The sequence below is a fragment of the Elephas maximus genome, chromosome 17, assembly GCF_024166365.1.
Source record: "Elephas maximus indicus isolate mEleMax1 chromosome 17, mEleMax1 primary haplotype, whole genome shotgun sequence".
NCBI lineage: Eukaryota > Metazoa > Chordata > Mammalia > Proboscidea > Elephantidae > Elephas > Elephas maximus.
Window position 1 is genome coordinate 86,396,794 of NC_064835.1, and position 25,036 is coordinate 86,421,829.

Consider the following 25,036-nt stretch of genomic DNA (forward strand, 5'->3'; position numbering starts at 1 on the left):
TCAGAACACTCGGGAATTTAACTGAGAGTAATAGCTCCCGGAAATTCCCAATGTATACAAAAATCGTATATACCCAGAAGTATGAATTACTCATTTTATTGTACCAACAGCCCGTTTAGCTGCACATACAGTCAATTAATATTTACAAAAATTCCAAGGTCATCTGTATGGAAAAAGTGAACCTGGGCCCTTACACAAAAATTAACTGAGAACAGATCAGTCTAAATGTACAAGTTAAATCTATTAAATGTCTAGAAACAGTGGAGAAAATTTTCAAACTGGAGGTAAAAAAAGAATACTTTCATAGAACACAAGAAACACCAATCATAAAAAAAAAAAAAACCCTCATAAACTGAATTTTGCCAAAATAAGAAATTTCTGCTCTTAAAAATGCACCATTAAGAAAATGAAAAAAAGCAAGCGGTAGACTATGAGAAAATATCTGCAATATACATTACTGACAAAGGACTTACATTGACAATGTACAGAGTTCTGAAACGCATGAAGGCAACTAAGAATCTAGCAAAAAAAAATGAGCAAAGGTCTCTGAACAGGCGCTTCACAAAAAGGTAAGGATGGCAAATAAGCACATGAAAAGACACTCCTGGCATCAGTCACCAGGGACATGCAGGTGAAAACCACAGTAACTCAGCACCACACACCTACTGAAACCCTGGTGGCATACTCATTAACAGCTGTGGCTGCTAGCCAAAACGTCGGCAGCGGGAATCCACCAGCCACTCCCTGGAAACCCTATGGGGCAGTTCTACTCTGTCCTATAGGGTCGCTGTGAGTCAGATTCAACTCAACAGCAACGGGGTTTTTTTTTTGTTGTTGTTGTTTGGTTATACACCTATTAGAATGGCTACAGGTAGGATAAGTGTTGACCAGGATGTGAAGAAACTGAACTTCTTTCTAGACATCACTGGTGAGACTGTAAAATGGTACATCCACTTTGGAAAAACGCAGCAGCTTCCTGCAGTCGAACATACATACCATAAGTCCCAGCGAGCCTAAGTATTTACTCGAGGCAAACAAAAACAAATGTTTACGCACAGATTTGTACACACGTGCTCATAGCCACTATATTAATAAATAACCTGAAACTGGAATCCATCCAAATGTCCTTCAGTAGGGAATGGATAAACAGTGTGGTGGCATCCACATGAGGGACTATCACCCAGCAATAAAAGGGACAACCTATGACACATGCAACAACAGGTAAACCTATAGTTACAGGCTGAGCAAAAGACGTCAGGCTCAGAAGATCACACGTCGTATGACTCCATCTATGCAAAGTTATAAAATAGGCAAAACTAGTCTCTCGTGACAGAAGGCAGGACAGCGTTTCCTGGGGCCAGCGCGAGGGTGTGACTGCCTGCACAAGAGCAGGAGGGGCCTCTGTGGGAACGTGGAAACGGTCTATGTTTTGTATGATGGTGCTTGTATGTGTGTACAAATTTGTCACAACACAATGAACTGTGTATGTAGCATGGGCACATTTTATTATACGTTAATTACACTATGATACTTCTTTTAAAAAAATCACAGAAAAGAAGCATGTGTTCACGGTCCACTTTTCCGGAGAGCTTACCTTATTGAGCGCAACAATGAAGGGGCATTTTTTAGACTTCAGAAGGTTGATGGATTCAATGGTCTGAGGTTCCAGGCCATGCATGATATCCACAACTAAAATGGCAATATCACACAGAGAGCTCCCTCTGTTTCTCAGGTTACTGTCAGAACGAGGAAGAAGATGTGTAAACAGAAAGCCTGGAAATGACTACTTGAACAAATTCAAAAATTTAATTTCTTTTTGTAACCTAAATAAACAAAAAAAAAAGGAGCACTACATTAAATCGTTATAAAGTGCCATTAGCCCTTAACTTGTGAAATGCTTATCTGACAGACGCAGTAAACTGACATCAGCTGGAATGAGTTTGTTCTAGAAGTGACACCAATATTTCTGCCAATGTGACTGACCAAGTTTTGTGTACTAAGGAATATGGCCAGGACACAAAAGCGTACTATTCCACTTCCAATGGGTCTCAGAGGAGACAGACTAGGTGTGTATTAGGCGTTCTGCATTCCACTTTAAGGAGGTGCTCTTTCAAAGTAGGAAAAACTTCATTCCATAAAAAACTAGTATCCAAATAAAACACTACTAAACCAATGAGTCAGATGAAGATTGGCAGTTATAGGGACCAAAGATCTCAAATTGCTACCCCAAGGTAAATGACTAATCAGGTCTTCTTACCCATTCACCTTTTGGACTTAATAGTTTCAAGCAGTTTGCTCGATGACAAAAGACGCAAACTCCTCTTACCTGAAGGACTCGTGCCCAGGAGTATCAATGATCAGCATTCCTGGAATCCGTACATTCTCTCTATCAAACTAAAAACACATGGGAGGAAAGTGCAAAACTTAAGAAAGCTAGAACAATGAAAGCTCCTTTATCAATTATTTTGCCATGAAACCTGAAAAATATCACTACTCCCTTTTCCAAATAAACTGTTTTAAAACAGTGAGTCAACCAGCAAAGCACAACAGTTAATATTTTCATTAACATGGAAAGTTTTGCAGGAAAAAAAAATTGCAATGAGAAAAGAGCCCCTCTAAGGTACAGTCTAAGTCAGAGCAGATTCGTAGTAAGTGGGGTGCCAGAGAAACAGAGCAACCATCTGACAGGAGACGTACGAGAAGCTGACAGGCAAGAGCAGGGTCTCGGTATTTGGAAAATTTATCTAGTCCAATTTTAAACTGATTCTAAACTCTCAGAAATATCCCCAAGCATATTTTAAAGAAAATGTACCACACTGATCTAAAATTTTAAATAATACATTCATGCCCTGCTTTATTCAAATAATGTCATAAATGCTTAATTTCTGCACAAAAGTACATAAATGAACGCAAACAACATCACAACAGCCCTCACTCTGACCTTCTCTTTTAACCTAAAAATAAAGACAAGTTACACACACACCAAAAACAAAATTTTTACTATGCTTATCTATACTTTTATTAATCTTCCAATGATTTTTCCAACTTTTATCTCCTGAACTATATGTCAGAATGATTCAAATATAAACGTTTCAAATTTTATATGTCAGTATTTACTGGGCACCATAGTTACTCCCATTTCAGTTTCCTGAATACGAACAATAAAGAATTACAACTACTTGCTGTGTAAATGTTATCCTGAGAACACGACTAATAAAAACCTTGCTCCTGACCCATGTTCTAAAATGACGTGGGACTTGATGTTCTGGCAATATGGTACACAGGCTGATACTAGATAAAATACAACCAAAATGAATTTTAATTTACAAAGCGCAGACTGAAGTGGAAACCCCCACGCGCTGGAAATGAGGAGGGAGCAAGGAGTCAGGACAGCAAGCATCTTGAGTTTACACCTCAGGGGCCTGAGGGAGTGAGGGACTGCAATGTAAGTTCTAACCCTGGGGGCTGGTGTCCAACATTCTATCAAGACAGAATTCACCATCCCAGGACCAGGTGAAGCAAGGGGCTGGAAGTGAGATCCCTGTATAAGCCAGGGCCTGAAGGGGCTTCGATCCTTCTGTGTTAGGGGAAGTATAAAAACACCAGCAGCACAAAGAACAAAATGGAAAAAGGTCTCTAATTTAGGTTCATGAAGAGAGGTGCTAAGTGTTCTGTTAATCATAACTCTAAACTTGTGTTGAAAGGAAAGAAAAGACCAAGATGAATGTCAGAGGAGACTCTGAAACTTGCTCTCAAACGTTGAGCAGCTAAAGCAAAATGAAAAAATGATGAGGTAAAAGAACTAAACAGAAGATTTCAAAGGGCGGCTCGAGAAGACAAAGTAAAGTATTCTAACGACATATGCAAAGAGCTGGAGATGGAAAACCAAAAGGGAAGAGCAAGCTTGGCGTATCTCAAGCTGAAAGAGCTGCAGAAAACACTCAAGCCTCAAGTTGCAATAGTGAAGGATTCTATGGGGAAAATATTAAATGATGCAGGAGGCATCAAAAGAAGATGGAAGGAATACACAGAGACATTATACCAAAAAGAATTAGTTGATGTTCAAACATTTCAAGAGGTGGCATATGATCAGGAACTGATGGTACAGAAGGTCCAACCTGCACTGAAGGCACTGGTGAAAAACAAGGCTCCAGGAATTGACAGAATATCAATCGAGATGTTTCAACAAACAGATGTAGCACTGAAGGTGCTCACTCATCTATGCCAAGAAATATGGAAGACAGCTTCCTGGCCAATCAACTGAAAGAGATCCATATTTATGCCTATTCCCAAGAAAGGTGATCCAACCGAATTCAGAAATTACAGAACAAAATTATCACATGCAAGCAAAATTTTGCCGAAGATCACTTAAAAGTAGCTATAGCAGCATATCCACAGGGAACTGCCAGAAATTCAGGCCGGATTCAGAAGAGGACGTGGAACCAGGGATATCATTACTGATGTCAGATGGATCCTGGCTGAAAGCAGAGAATACTGGAAGAATGTTTTATTGACTATACAAAGGCATTCGACTGTGTGGATCATAACAAATTATAAATAACGCTGCAAAGAGTGGGAACTCCAAAACACTTAACTGTGCTCATAAGGAACCTTTACATAGATCAAGGCAGTTGTTCGGACAGAACAAGGGGATACTGATTGGTTTAAAGTCAGGAAAGGTGTGCATCAGGGTTCTATTTTCACGATACCTACTCAATCTGTACGCTGAGCAAATAATACGAGAAGCTGGACTATATGAAGAAGAACTGGGCATCAGGATTGGAGGAAGACTCATTAACAACCTGCATTATGCAGATGACACAACCTTGCTTGCTGAAAGTGAAGAGGACTTGAAGCACTTACTAATGAAGATCAAAGACCACAGCCTTCGTATGGATTACATCTCAATATAAAGAAAACAAAAATCCACATAACTGGACCAATAAGCAACATCATGATAAAAGGAGAAAAGATTGAATTGTCAAGGATTTCATTTTACTTGGATCCACAATCAATAGCCATGCAAGCAGCAGTCAAGAAATCAAAAGACACATTACATTAGGCAAATCTGCTACAAAGGACCTCTTTAAAATGTTGAAAAGCAAAGATGTCACTTCGATGACTGAGGTGCGCCTGACCCAAGCCGTGGTATTCTCAATCGAATCATATGCACGTGAAAGCTGGACAATGAATAAGGAAGACTGAAGAGGAATTGATGCCTTTGACTTGTGGTGTTGGCAAAGAATGTTGAATATACCACGGACTGCCAGAAGAACGAACAAATCTGTCTTGGAAGAAGTACAACCAGAATGCTCCTTAGAAGCAAGGATGGCAAGACTGTGTCTCACATACTTTGGACATGTTGTCAGGAGGGATCAGTCCCTGGAGAAGGACATCGTACTTGGTAAAATACAGAAAAAAAAAAAAAAAAAAAAACAGTAAAGTACAGAGTCAGTGGAAAAGAGGAAGACCCTCAATGAGGTGGGCTGACACAGGGGCTGCAACAATGGGCTTAAGCATAACAACGATTGTAAGGATGGCGCACGACCGGGCAGTGTTTCATTCTCAACAGCACCTGACAACAAGGCTGTGTTGAATTTACACTACTGGTGTACAACTCCCAAGCTACAAAATGAAAACTCAGCTCTAGGCTACTGAAAACTGAAAGAGGTGGCTGACAGGAGCAAACATAAAACGGCTTTGTGGAGAAACTCCCAGAACACATTGGCCATGGCACTAACAAACATAAAAACTTCACGTGAAGACTAAAAACTACAAACCACAAGACATATAACCCTTAATAACGGGAAGTTGGACACAACAGAGTTTTTTTTTTAAGTAGAAAAGGAAGCACTTGAAACCAGGCAAGAATGAGGAGATGTGAATTCTAACTCCAGAAGGAGAAAGGAGAAGAAGGAAGAGACTATCTGAAGATACCAATAACAATTAATTATAAATTAAACAAAAAAAGAATTTCAGAAATCATTAAACTAAAATGAACACAAGTGTGAGTAACATACCTGAAAAATAAAAGATGAAGGGGGAAAGTTTTCATAAAAAGAAAGGGGAGCAAAAGGATTTGAGAGAAAGCAGCTCCTGTGACAGGACTCTGATGACGACGGGGAATCAAAATCCTTGAAAAGTAACAAAGCAAGGCAAACGACAAATTCTGAAAGTTGTTATTCAAGAAAACAGTCCTGAAATAAAGAAGTAAAACTAAATGCTGAAATACACCACCACGTTACTGGAAAATTCACCCAGAAGTAAACCCGAGATGCAAAAAGACCAAATGACTTAAAAAGGATAGAAATCAGCTTGTCATCTAACTCGCCTGAAGTAATTGGGCTAACATTTAATATACTTAGGCAAAGAAAATAGCTCTTCAATATTCAAAACTCAAGAAATATTATTCCCATGATTCTTTCCTCAGGGATCTACTAGAAAATGAGCTTTTATAAAACCAAAATTTGAACAAAAACAGAGAGACAAGCTCACATTCTTTTAACATGCAGAACTAAGACTAAATAAGGATAAAGGCAGAGACTAGCATGCAAAAACGCCTTTTCTGTGTGTCAGTTATCAATTTACCAATTTTCAGCTCCAAATTCACCACTTCCACCTCCTCTGAGATAATGGAACTGGACCTTATAAATAATTCTCCTTTAAGGACCAGCAACACTAAGCTTTGTCATTAGAAGGTGCTCATGGGACACTGGAGGAGGAAGAGGTTTTCTCTTCCCAGTTCCATGAGCTCACTGGGTTGCAGTGTAGGGGCTCTTTGGGGCGGCACCCTCACCACCAGCAGCAAGGAGCACCTCCCAATTTCCCCAGCAAACTAACCCACACTGGGAGAGTGGTATTCCTGCAGTAAGCAGCACCTCCCCGCAAAGTGCTTTGAGCCTCAAGTTCAGCGAAATTAAACCAAAAAACCCCGCCATATTACCAAGTTCAAATTCAAGGCACTGCTACCAACAAGTCCTGCGGGCATCCCAGCTCACTTCCAGGTGACTTCTTAAGAGCTTCCCAGTCACAGCAACCTCCCAGTTCCCTGTAGCTTTCCAGGAATCCAGGGGATACTCCAGATGGCTTTCCAGAAGCAGGCCAACAACCTCTGGGGCAGCTTCCTGGGCAATTCTGTTGGCACCCCGGTAGATGGTAGGTTCTCTGTCCGCCAGCATCAGCCTGAGACTATGGACCAGCTCTGGCCCAGGACAACACAGACTTTGCCAACATCCAGTGGGCTTCAGCCATACCCCTCCAATGAGGTCGGAATATTGGCGTTGGGAACATTTTCCCTCCAATGTCATTCCTTCTTTGCGTACCCTTCCCTCAGCTCTAAGCTATTCTTTACTCTTCTCTCTTTCTCCCCTCTTAACCAATTCACCATTACTGCAATCCCTTAATTTTTTAGACCAAATCTCCCTGTTCAAATTGCTGTGTGGGGTCTCTCCTGATTGGATCCTAATCAATACACGCCAACAATGCAGAAGGAGTACAACTGCTAAAATAAAATGACCTAAACTGACAGAGAGAGAATGAATAGGAGGTATCTACACAAAAATACTTTTTAAGAACTGTTTCAGTAACCACGCAGGTGATAGTCTCGGTACTCTTACTCTGAGAATGTATGTATAACACAGGATGAGGCAAGTGAGTAATTATGTGATATTCTAATTCTACCATCCTGGATGTCCTTCAGACCCAGGAGTCTCAACATGGGGAACAAAAGACAGATATAGATTTAAGTAAAACCCATCGCCGCTGAGTCAATTCTGACACACAGCGACCCTACGGGACAGAGCAGAACTGCCCCACAGGGTTTCCAAGGAGCAGCTGGAGGGTTCCAACGCCAACCTTTTAGTTAGCAGCCGTAGCTCGCCATAGCCCTTAACCACTGTGCCACCAGCACTCCAGAGATATACGTAGGAAGAGGTTAATTAAGCAAACACCTTGAAGTCCTAAATACAAGTTAGAAGGACCAGTGTGAGCTCATGAGGAGCTCTACCTTCACAGACACACTCACTTTTTAATTCCCTCGCTCTGCCCGCTGCCTGCTGTCTGAGAACCACTTTCCATTAACACGGACCAGGATCTCAGGAAGAAACCACCATTCCAGGCCTTGGGTGGGAAATGTATAAGATGAGCCTTGAACACACTGCTATGGATACTAGATATGTGGATGCAATCAAAGACTAAGACTACAAAAATTATATCAGAAAGACTCAGGAACCAATTACTGGGCAAAGATGGGACTATCTCAGCATCAACAACCACTGAAATGGACAGAAACAGAGTAAGAAAGTTTACATCCATTAGTTCATAATAATATAAAACACAACCAACTTGGTCACTCTCTATTTTAAAAGCTGAAAATAAAGGTAAGGGCCGGTGTTTACTTGCCTTGCCTATGCTTCCTCTCACTGAGTAACCAATCGACAGGTGAGGTAAAGTTTCTCTACAGGAGTAATCAAATCAATAAAGATGGATGACAGGATTGGAATATCACCATTTTGTATCCTGAATACATTAAAAGGTAGAGATTACCTTCAAAGTTGCTCTGGGGTGGAAGAAGAGGGTTTTGATGAGGAAGGGGCATCTAGAGGACTTCTGAGGTATCTGCCAAGGTTCAGTCTTCCTGCAAGGATGGCACTTACCAAGGTGTTGGACTCACTAAGCTTTACACTTAAGTGATTTTCCTTATGGTGTTAATATTTAATATAAATAAGCGGAATAAATTCCAAGCCAGGAGAAAGAAATAAAGGACATAAAATATAATCAATTTGTTAGAAGGAAAAGAAAGGTCGGGGGGAAGAAACAGGATTTTTAAACATGGAGATACATGGTCAAGTATTAAAAGGTAGAGGAGAATGATATACTCTAACTTCTCAATAGTGGCTGCCCAGGGAGAGAGGGAAGGAACGGAGTGTGAGCGAGCGCTCCTACAACAGGTACTGTTTTATTTCTCTGAAAGGAAGATCTGAAGCAAAAGCAGGCAAAGGTTTACACGTTATTTCTGCACGGGGAGCACAGGGGTCTCTGTCACACGTTCTCTGTGCTTTTCTCTGTATTTGAAATAGTTTTTTTCTCAATTTTTGCTAGAGATTAAAACGCCCATGTGAAAGACAGTGCACTTACATTCTTGATCATCTTAGTCTGTTCATTAATTGCTTCAAGGGGAACATTAGTGGCCCCAATCTGTTGTGTGATACCTCCTGCTTCACCATCTTGAACATGAGTGTGCCGGAGCTGTGAGAAGATAGGAAATTCAGGTTTGTATTTTGAAGTGGAAAAACTGAAATGCAAAAGTAATAAGAAATTAGTAATTTACTTATTTTATACAGAGATCCCTATATGTACTATGGTTTTTATTAGCTTTTTTTATAAGGTATCATTCGCTTAAAAAAAATCACATCAATGCATAAAATATTTTCTTACTTTATCCAGAATTTTTGTCTTCCCTGTGTCCACATGTCCAAGTACACAGATAATAGGGGCTCTCAGCTTTTCTGTATTTACATTTTTACTGTGTTCAAGTCTCCGTTTCTATGGATGAAAAAAAATCACAAAAGTAAATATTTCAAATCCTCATCATCACTGTCCTGTATTTTTCCCAGGCCACAGAACGCCACAATCCACATCCAAGTTCTTCACTGATTTGATGACACGGTATTACGTTTTACAGTGTAAACTTCACGATCTGATTTCCATCACAGCACCTTCGGACAAGGACAAACCTGAATGGTACAGATTTCAGAGTGCTGTGTTGTTGTTAGGTGCCATCAAGTCAGTTCTGACTCACGGCCATTCCATAGGACACAGAAGAACTGCCCCATAGGGCTTCCATGAAGCGGCTGATGGATTCGAACTGCTGACCTTTTGGTTAGCAGCCGAGCTCTTAACCACTATGCTGCCAGGGCTCCAGATTTCAGAGTAAAAAAAAAAGTAGCACTGTTAAATATAAGTAGGAATTGTGTAAAGTGTCAGCTCAAACTTTCTGAACACTTTTGTACAAAGCTAATTTAACAAAATATAATGAATACGAAATGAATTGACTTTTCTGTCATATACAGTACAACCTCTAGCTTATATAGGAATCTATATAAAGGCACTCTATGGCATTAAAAAAACTCACTAAAACCTAAGAATTGTGAAGATTCTTAAAAAGTAATTTATTTCAAACTGTTAACCAGCACACAAAGGCTATAAAACCTCCTCAGGAGCGTTTATTAAGTCTAAGCTTAAATAAGTCCAACGACATTTACCATTTTTTGCAAATAACGCATGCCTTACACTTTTTTTGCCAACCCACAACCCCCTTGAACATTCCTTTCATCAGCGTGCTATGCCAATTTTTTTTTTTACACGTTGCTGGCTTCAATTCATGCTAAGACATAATTACCACTGCCGTAATTAAGCTATGACATAATTAAGCTATGAAATAAGCAGACTTAACCTAATGGCTTCACTTAGAGATCTGATGAAGTTTTCACATTCAAATGTTGAGCCAACGAGCTACAATCATCACCTGAAATAGCAGAAACACAGTTTCCATTGTTTATCTTCTGACTATGGGCGACTACCAAACTTAATCCGTGACTTCTTGATCATGGCTTATACCTTTATTATACAATTATGATCAAAGAAACATTTTCATACTTGTTTTTATGCACATAAGCAGGAGATTAAGTAAGCAAAATGAACAGAATGATAAGATTTACCTCCAACTTGAGAGGGTGGGTGAATGAGGCTGAAAATCACCTCTAGAAATTTCACAGAAGTGCACAGTATATGCATGGGCACACTGTGCCAGAGCTGTTTTTAAATTTCACCATTTCCACATGTTACAAGTGTGGGGTCACATTATTATGTGGGAGCATTATTTGTGAAAAAATACAGTATCACCTTCCCAAGTCACTATCACTTCCATGTATGCTAATAATTGTGAGAAAGATTTTCCTCAAACCAAACTGTGTTTCTCTGTAGCACTGACCTAAATACTTCAGCTTTCTGATGACCAAACAAGAATACATGCCAGCAAAGTTCTTCAAAATGACAACTTTTCAAGTACAGTAAAGCCAACATTCAAATGAAACAGGCTTTCATCAAAACCCGGAAGTACTGTCATTTATAAAATTATTTTCCAGCTAAAAACTATTTTTGTAAGAGCTCTTTAGTTTCATTTCTAGCACTAGACACTGGATTTTTTTCCATGGAAAATCACCCTGGAATGAAAAACTTCTTGGAGTGTCACAGTGAGATGGCGGTGATGAGCACGAAGTGGGGCGTATACGTGCACTGAAAGTAGTACAGCCTCACAGTAGGTGCAATTCAAATTCAATCTCAGGGCCTCAATTAGATTTGAAATGGATGAGAACTGTGTCCTCTCCCACACTTGGTGACAGTGATACACTTTTCTGGAGGGCTGTGTGGTATACAGATTTTGACTCAGAAATTTCATCTCCAAGTATCCTGAAGCAAGGAGGGGACAAAAATGTACAGGTACAACAGTGTTTGCTCACTGCTGTACTGTTTATAACAGTGAAAATATAGTAACAACTTAATGCTCTTTAGTGGAGGGCTCCATAACGAGTATTTTTCAAAACCCAGAAGAGATGCCTGTCTAGCCGCATTACAATCATGTAAGCAGAGACTCTTATCCACAATGGGGATTCTGACTCAGGAAGTCTGGGATCAAGTGTAGAAAATTATAAATGTAACAAGTTTTTGGAACAGTGAATTTAAATTACAAAAAAAACAAATCCAATGCCATCAAGTCGATTCCGACTCATAGCGACCCTATAGGACAGAGTAGAACTGCCCCATACAGTTTCCTAAGAGAGCCTGGCGGATTCAAACTGCCAACCCTTTGGTTAGCAGCCGTAGCACTTAACCACTGTGCCACCAGGGTTTCCGAACTTAAATTAGGACCCTTCTATAAAAAATAACAGAAAACGCAGCATAAAGATACTAAGGGGAACTTCTTCAATGCTGGATCAGAAGCTCAGTAAATCCCCTCTCTAAAGAACAATGCTAAAACTGGACAAAATAGTAAAAAAACAACCATCTAAAGACTATGGAAATTGGCAAAGGCATATAACACACTGAGAACATTTAATTCAAGAAAATCTATCGACCTTCAGTAAAAGCAATGCAAGTCTGAGGAATTTTAGACAGCGGCTGCTCCATCACGTTCCTCCCACTCCTACAGCTCCATGGGGTGGGAGTGGTGTGGGATTGTGGGATGGGACATTTCATTACCATGGTTGTCATCAAAAACAGTAGTGATCTCAGTGGCAAAGACAGAGGGAAGGCTAAAATCAGGGCTACATTAAGGTCTCAATACTGGTGACGAGACAGCCTGAAAGATGAGACAGAACTGAACAGGGAGATCCATAGTCTGGAAGTCTGTGCTCACAGGAAGGTGCACACACACTCACAAGAGACCAGGAAGGTCCTCAGTGAGCTACTTGCTCCCAGCTCAATAAGAGAGCTTGCCAATGTATAAAGTTAAAAACCACAGCAGACCAGTACACTCTCTGAAGCTTGAATGTACACCTTAAGCCATACACAGATCCACTGGCAAAAGGTAGAAGCCTTACTGGATCAAGGACAACCATCCAGCAATCGTTAGCTGCGCACTAAGATACATGGACCCAGGTTCAACCCCTATAAAGTCAGACTTAAAAACAAGAATTAAAAGAAAAAACAGAAGCCAAAAAAAAAAAAAAAAAAAGCAAAGACATTAGTAGCTCTATGCGACAGAACAAACAGATTCCATTCAATTAGCCTATGCCAATTCACTAAACAAATAAAAATGGCCACAACCACCACCCTTGTAGAGGGCCGCCTAAATTAAAAAAAAAACATTAAGAGTTGCTAAAATATATTATCTGAAATGTCCACCTGTCAATAAAAAAATTACAAGGCATAAAAAGTAACAGGAAAACGTGACCTATAACACAAGCCTACTCCAAGCGCACCGCGGTAGAGTCAATTCCCATTCAGCGACCCTATAGGACAGAGTAGAACTGCCCCACAGAGTTTCCAAGGAGCGCCTGGTGGGACCTATAACACAGAAAACAAAGAATCAATAGAAACTGTCTGAGCAGCCCAGATGTTGGACTCAGCAGATAAAGGCTTAAAAGCAGCTATAAATAGAGACGGTCCTCAGATTACAAACAGACCCATTCCCAATGACCTCTCTCAGAATTTGTAAGTCAGTCAGAACAGGTGCGTATGGTTCTCGTTCAGCCTGACTTCAGCGCAAGGAGAGGATCAAAGCCTTTTCAATGATTTAAAAGCTGCACGTGCAGCACGTGAAGGTGACTGTGATGAATTCGTTGCAAACGGGGGTTAGTTGGAGCTTTTCAAAGTGAGGGCAAATGTACATAACACTGAAGGGCAAGTTCCTAACCCAGGGACTTACTGTCTGTTCAGAGGACTAAAGGGAACCACCTCTAAAGAAATGAAGGGAGGTGGGATGGCAATGACAAGTCCTATAAAGGGTATCAATAAAGAGAAACAAATTATTTTTAAAAGCGTGGGAAAATTCTGGAGTTAAGAAGTTCAATAACAAATTTAAAAATTTACTCAAGGTGCTCACAGAACATCTGAGCTGGCAGAAGAATCAAAGGACTTGAAGATAAATTAATAGAAATTATCAAATCTGCACAACTAAAAGAAATATGAAGAGACATTCAGAGACCAGAGGAACAAAACCAAGTGCACCAACGTGTGTGTGAGGGGGTGCACGCAAGGTGGTTTCCAAAAGGAAAGCAGAGAAACAGGCAGGAAAAATATCTGAAGAAATAATGGTCAAAAACTCCCAAAATTTGATGAAAAACATTAATCTGTACATTCAAGGAGCTCAATTAACTCCAGGTAGGATAAACTCAGATATTCAACCTATACGCATCATAGTTAAACTGCTGAACGCCAAAGTCGAAAATAAAATCCTGGCCACAAGAGAAAAATCATTCACCACGTACCAGGGATTCCTCATAAAATCAGTAACTGCCTTCTCATCAGACACAGGGGAGGCCAGAAGGCAGTCGGACGGCACGCTCAAAGTACTGAATGGAAAAGAACTGTCAACCAAGAATTCTGTATGCAGCAAAATTATCCTTATAAAAACCGAAGTGATAAACGTTCGTGTGTGCTGTATACGTATCTATACATCCATAACATACAGTAAAGTACACAGGGGGCACAGTCATGGAGAGTTCCTAGACATATCCAAACACTTCATGGGGTTGGTTTACTGGGAAAAACGGCTTAGGATCATAGTCTCATAGGACAGCTCAGTCAACTGGCATAAAACAGTTCGTAACGTTTTGTCCTATATCCTAGTTTGGTGAGTAGTGACTGGGGTCTTAAAAGCTTGTGAGTGGTCATCTAAGATACAACTATCAGTGTCTACTCGTCTGGAGCAAAAGAGAATAAAAGAGACCAAATATTTAAAGAAGAAACTTGTGTGCAGGACTAACGACCCACAGGAACCATGGCATCTAGCCTGAGACCAGATGAATTAAATGGTGCCCAGCTATCATTACCCACCGTTCTGACCAGGTACACAACAGGAGGTCCCAGACAGAATGGGAAAAAAATGTAGAACAAAACTCAAATTCCTAAAAAGGCCAGCCTTCCTTACTGGACCAAGACAAGACTAGAAGAGCTCCCAAGACTATCACCCTAAGATGCCCTTTAAACTTGGAACTGAAGCCACTCCTGGAGGTCACCTTTCGCCAAATAATAGGCTGGCTTATAAAATAAAAAATATCACCCATGAGCACTGGGCTCTCTTAAACAATCAATTATATGAGACCATATGGTCAAGATTTACCCTGATACAAAGAGGAGAAGGTGAGAAGTAGGGAAGTTTGATGAATGGAAACTGAACAAACAGAATGGAAATAAGAAGAATGTTGTTAAAAAAAAAAAAAAAAAATTTTTTTTTTTTTTTTTAAAATGCAACCATAACCGATGTCGCAGAACAATCTGTATAAAAATTGTTAAATGGGAACCTAATTTGTTGTGTACACGTTCACCTGAAACACAGTAAAATATTTAAAAAAAAAACTATGGAGCACAGTTCGACTCTTACACACATAGGGTCACCCTGAGTTGGAACTGACTGAATGGCCAGAGGTTGGTTTGGTTAATTTAAAAAAAGCCTACATGGAGTCAAATGCTGCTTTTGGCCTTTGCTGTAAGACCTTCTCTCTTTTAATAACATAATTGTAATCCATCTTTTTTATCATACGCTTACTGAACCACTGATTAACTCTGGTATAAAACTGCTAATAAATGTACTTTTAGGAAAAAAATTAAAGTGAAATAAATTCCTTGGAGTGGGAGAGACAGAATTCATTGCTAGCAGATCAGCATTACAAGAAATGCCACAGAAAGTTCTTCAAGCTGAAAGGAAGCGATAATAGATGATTATTCAAACATCACTGAAGATAAAAAGAACACTGGGAAAGGTCGTTATACAGGTACACATAAGACACTAAAAATTTATTCTTAACATATGACTGCGGTGCAATGGATCGCTTTTGTGTGGCCCTTCTCACCATGGTCTTGTAACTCCCACCCAAGTGACTGGGTGGGACTGTGCAAATAGGGTAATTGTGGCCCACCAAAGGGATGCGTCACTTTTGCCACCCCGCTGGGCATGAAATGAGCTACCCCAGAGGCTGGAGAGAGAGGATCCCACCAGTACCAAGGGAGAACAGCCAGGAGTGGAAAAAGCACGTTCTTTGGAAGAGGGATCCCTGCACTGAGAAGCTCCTGGAACAGGAGACCTAGCTGTGGCCCTGAAGACAGTGAGAAGAGACCGGCAGGAGAGACTGGCAGGAGAACATGCAGTGGACTTCCCAGCCCACAGAGCAAGAAAGCTGAGTGCCTGGGGTGCCTCCAGGGACATACTGGCAGGGGCTAAAAGAGCTTTGTAACACTTGCCTGAGCTGGGCAGAGGTAAGGCCAGAGGGAGGTGTGCCTGCAAGCACAGCTGAAAAGAGCCTGTCCTGATGAAGAACTGTATCCTGAGGCCTCCTGAGCCTAAACTGCAACCTGCTGCTGCCCTCATAATTGTGAGTACTGTCTGTGAATTCTGTGTGGCAACTGCAACAAATTACCGAAGCCAGCAGAGAAGTAGAGAGTGCCACGGAGGGATGGCTGGTGTCAGAATTGGCAAAGGTGGAGGAGAGTAAAGGCATTGGAACCTCACAGGACAGCTTTGGGCTGTTGACCTTGATTCTCCTTCCCACCTGTGAAGTTAGGGGAGGTGAGACACTGTCTCCATGCTGTTTTTACAGTGATTTAAAAGGTAATTTCATAAAACAATAGCTAACATTGTATGGTTGAGCTCATAATGTATAAAGCTGTAATAAATACAGGCAGTCCCCAGGTCACAAACCTTGGACTCACAGGCAGCTTGTACTTGCCCTTAATGGTGTGTGAACTTGCCCTCACTTTGAAACAACTGAACCAGCCCTTCTGTGCAACTGCATATCCATCACAATCACCTTCGCTTGCTGCACGTGCAGCATGAAAATCACTGAGAAGGCCCCAAGGCTTTTCCTGCACTGAGGTCAGGCCCAATGCGACCTCCCTACCAATCTGACCTACAGACGCACTGCGGGGCGGGTCTCCGACCTGCAGACGCACACACCGCGGGGCGGGTCTCCGACCTACAGACGCACACGCCGCGGGGCGGGGCTCCGACCTACAGACGCACACGCAGCGGGGCGGGGCTCCGACCTACAGACGCACACGCCGCGGGGCGGGGCTCCGACCTACAGACACACCGCGGGGCGGGGCTCTGACCTACAGACGCACACGCCGCGGGGCGGGGCTCCGACCTACAGACGCACACGCCGCGGGGCGGGGCTCCGACCTACAGACGCACACGCCGCGGGGCGGGGCTCCGACCTACAGACGCACACGCCGCGGGGCGGGGCTCCGACCTACAGACGCACACGCCGCGGGGCGGGGCTCCGACCTACAGACGCACACGCCGCGGGGCGGGGCTCCGACCTACAGACACACCGCGGGGCGGGGCTCTGACCTACAGACGCACACGCCGCGGGGCGGGGCTCCGACCTACAGACGCACACGCCGCGGGGCGGGGCTCCGACCTACAGACACACCGCGGGGCGGGGCTCCGACCTGCAGACGCACACACCGCGGGGCGGGGCTCCGACCTGCAGACGCACACACCGCGGGGCGGGGCTCCGACCTGCAGACGCACACACCGCGGGGCGGGGCGGGGCTCCGACCTACAGACACACCGCGGGGCGGGGCTCCGACCTGCAGACGCACACGCCGCGGGGCGGGTCTCCGACCTACAGACGCACACGCCGCACACGCCGCGGGGCGGGTCTCCGACCTACAGACGCACACGCCGCGGGGCGGGGCTCCGACCTACAGACGCACACGCCGCGGGGCGGGGCTCCGACCTACAGACACACCGCGGGGCGGGGCTCCGACCTGCAGACGCACACGCCGCGGGGCGGGGCTCCGACCTGCAGACGCACACACCGCGGGGCGGGGCTCCGACCTGCAGACGCACACACCGCGGGGCGGGGCTCCGACCTGCAGACGCACACACCGCGGGGCGGGGCTCCGACCTGCAGACGCACACACCGCGGGGCGGGGCTCCGACCTGCAGACGCACACACCGCGGGGCGGGGCTCCGACCTGCAGACGCACACACCGCGGGGCGGGGCTCCGACCTGCAGACGCACACACCGCGGGGCGGGGCGGGGCTCCGACCTACAGACACACCGCGGGGCGGGGCTCCGACCTGCAGACGCACACGCCGCGGGGCGGGGCTCCGACCTACAGACGCACACGCCGCACACGCCGCGGGGCGGGTCTCCGACCTACAGACGCACACGCCGCGGGGCGGGGCTCCGACCTACAGACGCACACGCCGCGGGGCGGGGCTCCGACCTGCAGACGCACACGCCGCGGGGCGGGGCTCCGACCTACAGACACACCGCGGGGCGGGGCTCCGACCTGCAGACGCACACACCGCGGGGCGGGGCTCCGACCTGCAGACGCACACACCGCGGGGCGGGGCTCCGACCTGCAGACGCACACACCGCGGGGCGGGGCGGGGCTCCGACCTACAGACACACCGCGGGGCGGGGCTCCGACCTGCAGACGCACACGCCGCGGGGCGGGTCTCCGACCTACAGACGCACACGCCGCACACGCCGCGGGGCGGGTCTCCGACCTACAGACGCACACGCCGCGGGGCGGGGCTCCGACCTACAGACACACCGCGGGGCGGGGCTCCGACCTACAGACGCACACACCGCGGGGCGGGGCTCCGACCTGCAGACGCACACACCGCGGGGCGGGGCGGGGCTCCGACCTACAGACACACCGCGGGGCGGGGCTCCGACCTGCAGACGCACACACCGCGGGGCGGGGCTCCGACCTGCAGACGCACACACCGCGGGGCGGGGCTCCGACCTGCAGACGCACACACCGCGGGGCGGGGCTCCGACCTGCAGACGCACACACCGCGGGGCGGGGCGGGGCTCCGACCTACAGACACACCGCGGGGCGGGGCTCCGACCTGCAGACGCACACACCGCGGGGCGGGGCTCCGACCTGCAGACGCACACACCGCGGGGCGGGGCTCCGACCTGCAGACGCACACACCGCGGGGCGGGGCTCCGACCTACAGACACACACACTGCGGGGCAGACCTCATTCCTAACCCAGGGAGCTGCCTCTACTACAAAGACACCAGGAAGGCAGGGCATGGGGACTGGAGGAACTGGAGCTGGACTGCAGCAAAGAAAACACAGCAGATGGTAACTGAATTCCATAGAAAGAAATGAGTAACAGAAATATTATTAGGTGGATTAATATAAAAGACTCTACAAGTATATTTTTCTCCTTTCCTCTCTCAATTCATTTAAAAGATGTATGATCAATACAGCAATAACACCACCACTTTGGACGGGTTTATAAAATACATACAACATATATGATGATAACAGCACAAGCGGGAGACGGTAACAGCACTATTTTGGATCAAAGTTTCTGTATTTCACTAGAACTAAATTAGTGTTAATCTGAAGAAGATAAAGATAGGTTTAGATGCATACTATAATCCTGAGAGTAACTATGAAGAAAATAACTAAAAACAAAAAAGGTAAAAGAAAATCGAGTGGAATTAAAATGATACGCTGAATATCTATTTAAAACAAAAGACAGTAAAAAATAAACAAAGGACACAAAAACGACATGATATGTAGAAAACAAACAGCAAAAGTAGAGAAATAAATCTACCCATGTCTGTAATAACTTCAAACATGACTCCAGTTAAAAGGCAGAAATGGTCTGGCTGCCTGGAAGGGTAACACTCCACCCCACTCTACAAGAGGCAGGCTGCAGGCTCCACGGCACAACTAGGCTGACTTAACAGAAGGTTAAAGAACTGCAGAAGAATATCATAAACAACTTTATGCTCACAAGTAAGGTAACAGAAAAAACACAAATTATTGAAAAGATAAAAATTACCAAGAAAAAAAAAATGTGACTAGACCTATAACAAGTAAAGAAATTAAATTAATAATTGAAAAATCTTCTCATAAAGCAATGTCCAGGCACAGATAGCTTTTTAGTGAATTCTACCAACATTGAAAATGGGAAATAATATAATCCTTCAAAACCTGAGAAGGGAGTGGGAAGGGGAACACTGCCCAACTAATCCTAGGAGGCTAGTGTCACCCTAACAGCAAAGCAGACAAACACATCTTAAGAAAGACAGCACTGATTAATATCCCTCACAGATACAGACCTCAAAATCCTCAATAAGATATTACCAAACCAAATCTAATAACATACAAAGTGGATTACATACCATGATCAAGTGGGATTAATCCCAGGAATGAAAGGCTGATTTAACATTTGAAGACCAATTAACCTAATACACCACCCATCAATAAAGGGAAAAAACTCTCAACAGACATACAAAAAGTTCCCAATGCCCATTCATTAACAAACCAGGAATAGAAGGGAACTTCCTCCAACTGATACAGGTATCTATGAAAAGCTGACAGCATCAGTTGACAAGTCCTGGCGGCGCAATGGTTAAGCAATTGGTTGCTTTCTGTTGAAAGGTCCAAGGTTCAAATCAACCAGCCTCTCCACGGGAGAGAGATGTGGCAGGCTGCTTCTGCAAACCGGAAACCCTGCGGAGCAGTTCTGCTCTGTCCAGTAGGGTCAGTATGAGTTAGACTCGGCTCCAAAGCAACGGGCAACATCATAGTTAATGGTGAAAATGTGAACGCTTTCCCCAAAGACTGGGAACAAGACAAGATGTCCACTCTGACCCACTTGTATTCTACATTTCTATTGTTCTAGCTAAAAAAAAAACACGAGACAAATCAGAATGGAAAGGAAAAAGTAAAATAATGCATAGAGGACATGATCCCATTTACAGAAAATTCTAAGAAAGCAACAAAAAAACTTATTGCAATAAAAAAAATTGTAATACAGTTGCAGGATATCAGATTATTATTAAAAAATCAATTGCATTTCTATATGCTACCAGAGAACAATAAAAAAATAAAACTAAAATAATTGCATTCACAATAGCATCAGAAGGATGAAAATAGTTACAAATTTAACAGACGAGTTGCAAATTTTGTACTCTAAGAACTACAAAGCAGTGCTGAGAAAAAGATCTAAATAAATGGAGAAACAATCCATGTTCATAGATTGGAAAGCTTATAGCTTCAACACAATCTCGTTCAAAATCCTAGCAAGTTTTTTGTAGAAACTGACAAACTGACCCTAAAATTTATGTGAAAAGCAAGCGACTCAGAATAGCTAAAACAATCTTGAAAAGGAAAAACCAAGTTGGAAGACTTACACTTCCTGACTTCAAAACTTACTATAAAACTAAGGAATCAAGACAACTCTGGTATTGGCATTAGAACAGATTTATAGATTAATAGGATGGAATTAAAGTACAAAAAAGAGCCCGGACATTTCTGATAAAATGATTTTCTACAAACATGCCAAGGCAATTCGAGGCAGGAAATAACAGACTTTTCAAGCAATATTACTGGGATAATTGGATGTCCACATGGAAAAACATGAGCTTAGTCCCCTACCTCACATCATACATTAAAACTACCTGACAGTGGATCACACACACAGATGGAAGGGCCAGGGCTATAAAACTTTTGGAAGAAAATACACATGACCTTAAGTTAGGTAAAGATTTCTTCAATACAACACCAAAGTCATGTTCTATAAAAGAAATGTTTGCTACATCGGATGTTAGCAAAATTAAAAACTTTTCTCCTTGAAAGACACCATTAAGAAAACGAAAGGAGTCTTATAATCCAATTAAAATAGTGGGCAAAAATTTGAATAGATGTTTCACAAACAAAGAAACAGGAATGGGCAATAAGCACATGAAGAGATGCCCAAGGTCAAGAAAGAGTAAATCAAAGCCACAATAAGATACTACCTCACACCCATCAGACTGGCTGCACTCGAAAGGCCTGGCAATAACGACAGCTGGCACCTACGTAGAGAAACCAGAACCCTCAACTGTGGCAACCTATAATTGTGCAGCTACTTTGGAAGACAGTTGAGAGTTTCTGAAAAATTTAAACATAAATTTACCATACAATCCAGCAATTTTACTCCTAGGAATACATCCAAAAGAAATAAAACATGCAAGGCAAAGAGTCATACACAAATATTTATAACCAGCACTATAGAAAAGTGGAAACAACTCAAATGTCCTTTAACTGTTTAATGAATAACGAAATGTGGTTTATTCATACAGGACTATTTGTCAATAAAGGAACAAAGTACTAACACACGTTACCATCTGGATGAACCTGAAGAACAACATGCTAAGTAAAAGAAGCCAGACACAAAAGACTACAACTTGTATGAGTCCATACATATGAAAATTCCAGAAAAGACAAATACAGAAGGTGGATTAGCAGTTGTCTGGGGCTAGGGGTACAGGTGGGAAAGGGAAATAACTGCAAATCGGCCCAAGGGACTTTTTGGGGTAACGGATATGTTCTAAAACTGAATTGTGATGGCTGTAGATCTCTTTATATTTACTCAAAAAAAAAAAAAAAAAAATTTAAGAGTACACTTAAAACAGGTGAATTTTGATATGTAAATCACACCTGATCAAAGCTGTTTAAAAACTGTTAAGAGGTTCACAGCATATTGTTACATGAAAAAAAGAATATGCATCTAAATTTATCTAACTTATTTTTAATTAAACATTTTTAAAACCTCATACTCAGACCTACTAACAAGTCTGGGGAGTGGGATAACAGGGAAACATCTACTTTCTGCTTAAGATTCCCTTTTGTTTGTTTTGAAGTCAGCAAACACGGTACGGATACCTCAGCAGCCTCTCAAACACAGGCCCAGAGCACGGGAGTCAGTCTGAGAACACCGTGGGAAGAAGTGGAGTCACAACTTGGGGAGGAGAAGGGAATGCTCCTGGTATTTAGTGGGTAGAAGCCAACGTCCTACAGTGAAGAGCCCCACAACAAGGGACTCTCTGACCAAAATGTCAATAGTGGCAAGGGTAAAAACCCTAATCAGGAACAACCTACCTCCTCGGTCCTTTTGAAATTCAGAAAACTTAGTCCTACCTAGACTTTACAGAAGTAAAATTCGAACACTGATATACAGGTATTAAAACAAAACAGGAGCTGAAAAATTAGAACCATACATGAAAAGCTGAAAAAAAAGGCGGCTAAACGCAGTTTTACTTTTTTAAAGCACGCTATGCTAAGTTTGGACAGGTTATTTAGGCTAACAATCTTGAGGTCTATTGAGTCTACTGAATTAAGTAAGAAACATATACAGAGCTGTATATATGTGGTCTTTACTAAACAGAAGCCGCTTCAACCTCACCATATTTAACAAGTGAGTCAGATGCCTCATACTCACTGACCTGAATATGCGAGACAGACACGTAACCGGTATTTATAACCAGGGGATATGCTCAGAATGCCTCTGCATACCTGTGCACGGGTCATCACTCAAAAGACATGTTAAAGTCTGGAGAAACCAAGAAAAAAACCGACGAAGCAGTCACCATTGTGGCTAAGGTAAGGGATAGTGGTTGTTGGGTTAGGCCAGTGTGAAAGACCTATTATGCCTCACCATTACAAAATACAGACAAAATCTGCCTGAAAATACATTTTAAGAGCACAGCTTAATAAATCTCTCCAGTTGTATAGTAAGAGTCTAATGATCACAGACAGCGGGGAGGAAAAGAGTTAGAAAAAGGAAAAACAAATACCTCAATCCTCCGTTTTGCTTTGTCATAAGCCCTTTCTTCTTTAGTTCGATCGTCATCAGAGTCATATTCGGATTCTGAGCTCATTTCTTTACTTGGCCTTTTATCTAAGGTTTTTCCTGTGTCTTTGTCATCTGGAGCCTTTTCATCTTCCTCATCGCCTTCACTAACTTCACTGTCTCCTTCCTCCTCTTCTTCCTCTTCACTCTCTTCTTCTTCCTCCTCTTCCTCTTCCTCCTCCTCCTCTTCAGGGTTTTCTTTTACTTCTATATGTACAGTATTTCCTTCTTTAAGGAAAACAAATAGATTTTCAAATAAATAGAAACAAAGAGATTTAAATCAAGGCACAGAGACCTTAAAGTAAGGGAAAATGATAGTGCAAGTGTACTAATTAAGGCAGTAACATTACATTATGGATTAATTCCAAATTAACAATATACTGCATCATAACTGCAAGATGTCTGTCTCTATGCTACATTGAAGACTGTCATTTAGCAGTAAAAACTTAATATACTAATCCTTAACTGAAGTTAGGGTCAGGATTAGGGTTAGGGTTAGTTAATAAAAAAGAAAAGCATTCCTGAGCCAGCAGTCAAGGGAGGACAGGAATCCCGGGAGGTAAGCCTACTGTTTACTACTGCTTTCCCCTTGGGGCCATTTGCTGACTCTGGAGAAAGCAGGTGAAAGTCTAAGCAATGCTTTTAACAGCCCCTCAGTGCTAGGGGGCCAGACAGTGGGAGTCCAGGACTGCCTAGGATTAGCGGGGCTGGGAGGGCATGGGGTGAATGGATATTGGGTAACCCCCTAACTGGGGAATAAAGAGCTACACCCGAAAAGTAAGGAAGATCATGAAGGGGGACCCTCCCATTATCAGCAGATCACCTTCAGGCCCTCTCAATACTGAATATGGAACATATAAATACTCCCTGGAGAAAGATATCATCCTTGGCCTCAAACAATTTCTACAGTTCTACAAGTACGATGTCCAGCATTAAAAAAAAAAAAAAAAAAAAATTACATATATATGTGTGTGTGCATGTATACATACATATATATATGTATATATATGGCCCTGGTGGAGCAGTGGTTAAGGGCTATGGCTGCTAACCAAAAAACAGGCAGTTCCAATCTACCAGCCACTCCTTTGAAACCCTAGGGGGCAGTTCTACCATGTCCTATAGGGTTGCTATGAGTTGGAATCAATTCAATGGCTACAAGTTTGGGGTTTTTTATGGCGTTTAGTGTACATATATAGAATTAAAAGAAATAACAGCAATGAAATATAAATTGAGAGGTGGGTACATATCAGTAGATATTCTAAGGTCCCTGCATTGTCTGGAAAGAGGATAGCATTAAATATTAAGAGTTCGAAGATGCATATTAAAATCTCTAGGGTAACCACTAAAAGAAAGTGGGAAAGTATGCAACTTCCAACCTAATAGGACAGAAGTATGGAATAAAACAAACAAAAAATCAGCTCAGACAGAAAAAGTCTCGAACAAAATGATGAGTAAACTTGACCTAAATATAGAAAACCATACCCAACTGCTACAAGAGCATAAACTCTTTCCAACCATGCAGGAAACATTTACAATAACTGAGTATATGCTGGGTTGTAAAGCAAGTCTCAGCATTTCACAGGCAGAATCATGTAAATGTTCTCCGATCACACTGAAGTAGTAAAAAGATATTTGGAAAATCCCTACTTCTGGAAAT

At 42.9% G+C, this 25,036-nt stretch overlaps 1 protein-coding gene and 1 long non-coding RNA gene across 2 annotated transcripts in view; both read right to left on the minus strand.

Moving 5' to 3' along the window:
• The window catches only part of EIF5B (eukaryotic translation initiation factor 5B), a 71,866-nt gene that overhangs the window by 13,145 nt on the left and 33,685 nt on the right, over positions 1–25,036 (minus strand). The window contains exons 10-14 of the mRNA XM_049856584.1: positions 23,324–23,607; positions 9,436–9,543; positions 9,136–9,246; positions 2,327–2,394; positions 1,595–1,736 (exon numbers count right to left, since the gene is read on the minus strand). Coding sequence (XP_049712541.1) covers positions 1,595–1,736; positions 2,327–2,394; positions 9,136–9,246; positions 9,436–9,543; positions 23,324–23,607 — 713 coding nt within the window. The remainder of the gene's footprint in view (positions 1–1,594; positions 1,737–2,326; positions 2,395–9,135; positions 9,247–9,435; positions 9,544–23,323; positions 23,608–25,036) is intronic.
• LOC126060420 (uncharacterized) lies at positions 14,962–18,363 on the minus strand. Its single transcript, XR_007513586.1, has 4 exons — positions 18,308–18,363; positions 17,069–17,204; positions 16,828–17,002; positions 14,962–16,796 (listed from the first exon to the last, which is right to left on the minus strand). It is a non-coding gene; the product is annotated as an uncharacterized LOC126060420 (long non-coding RNA).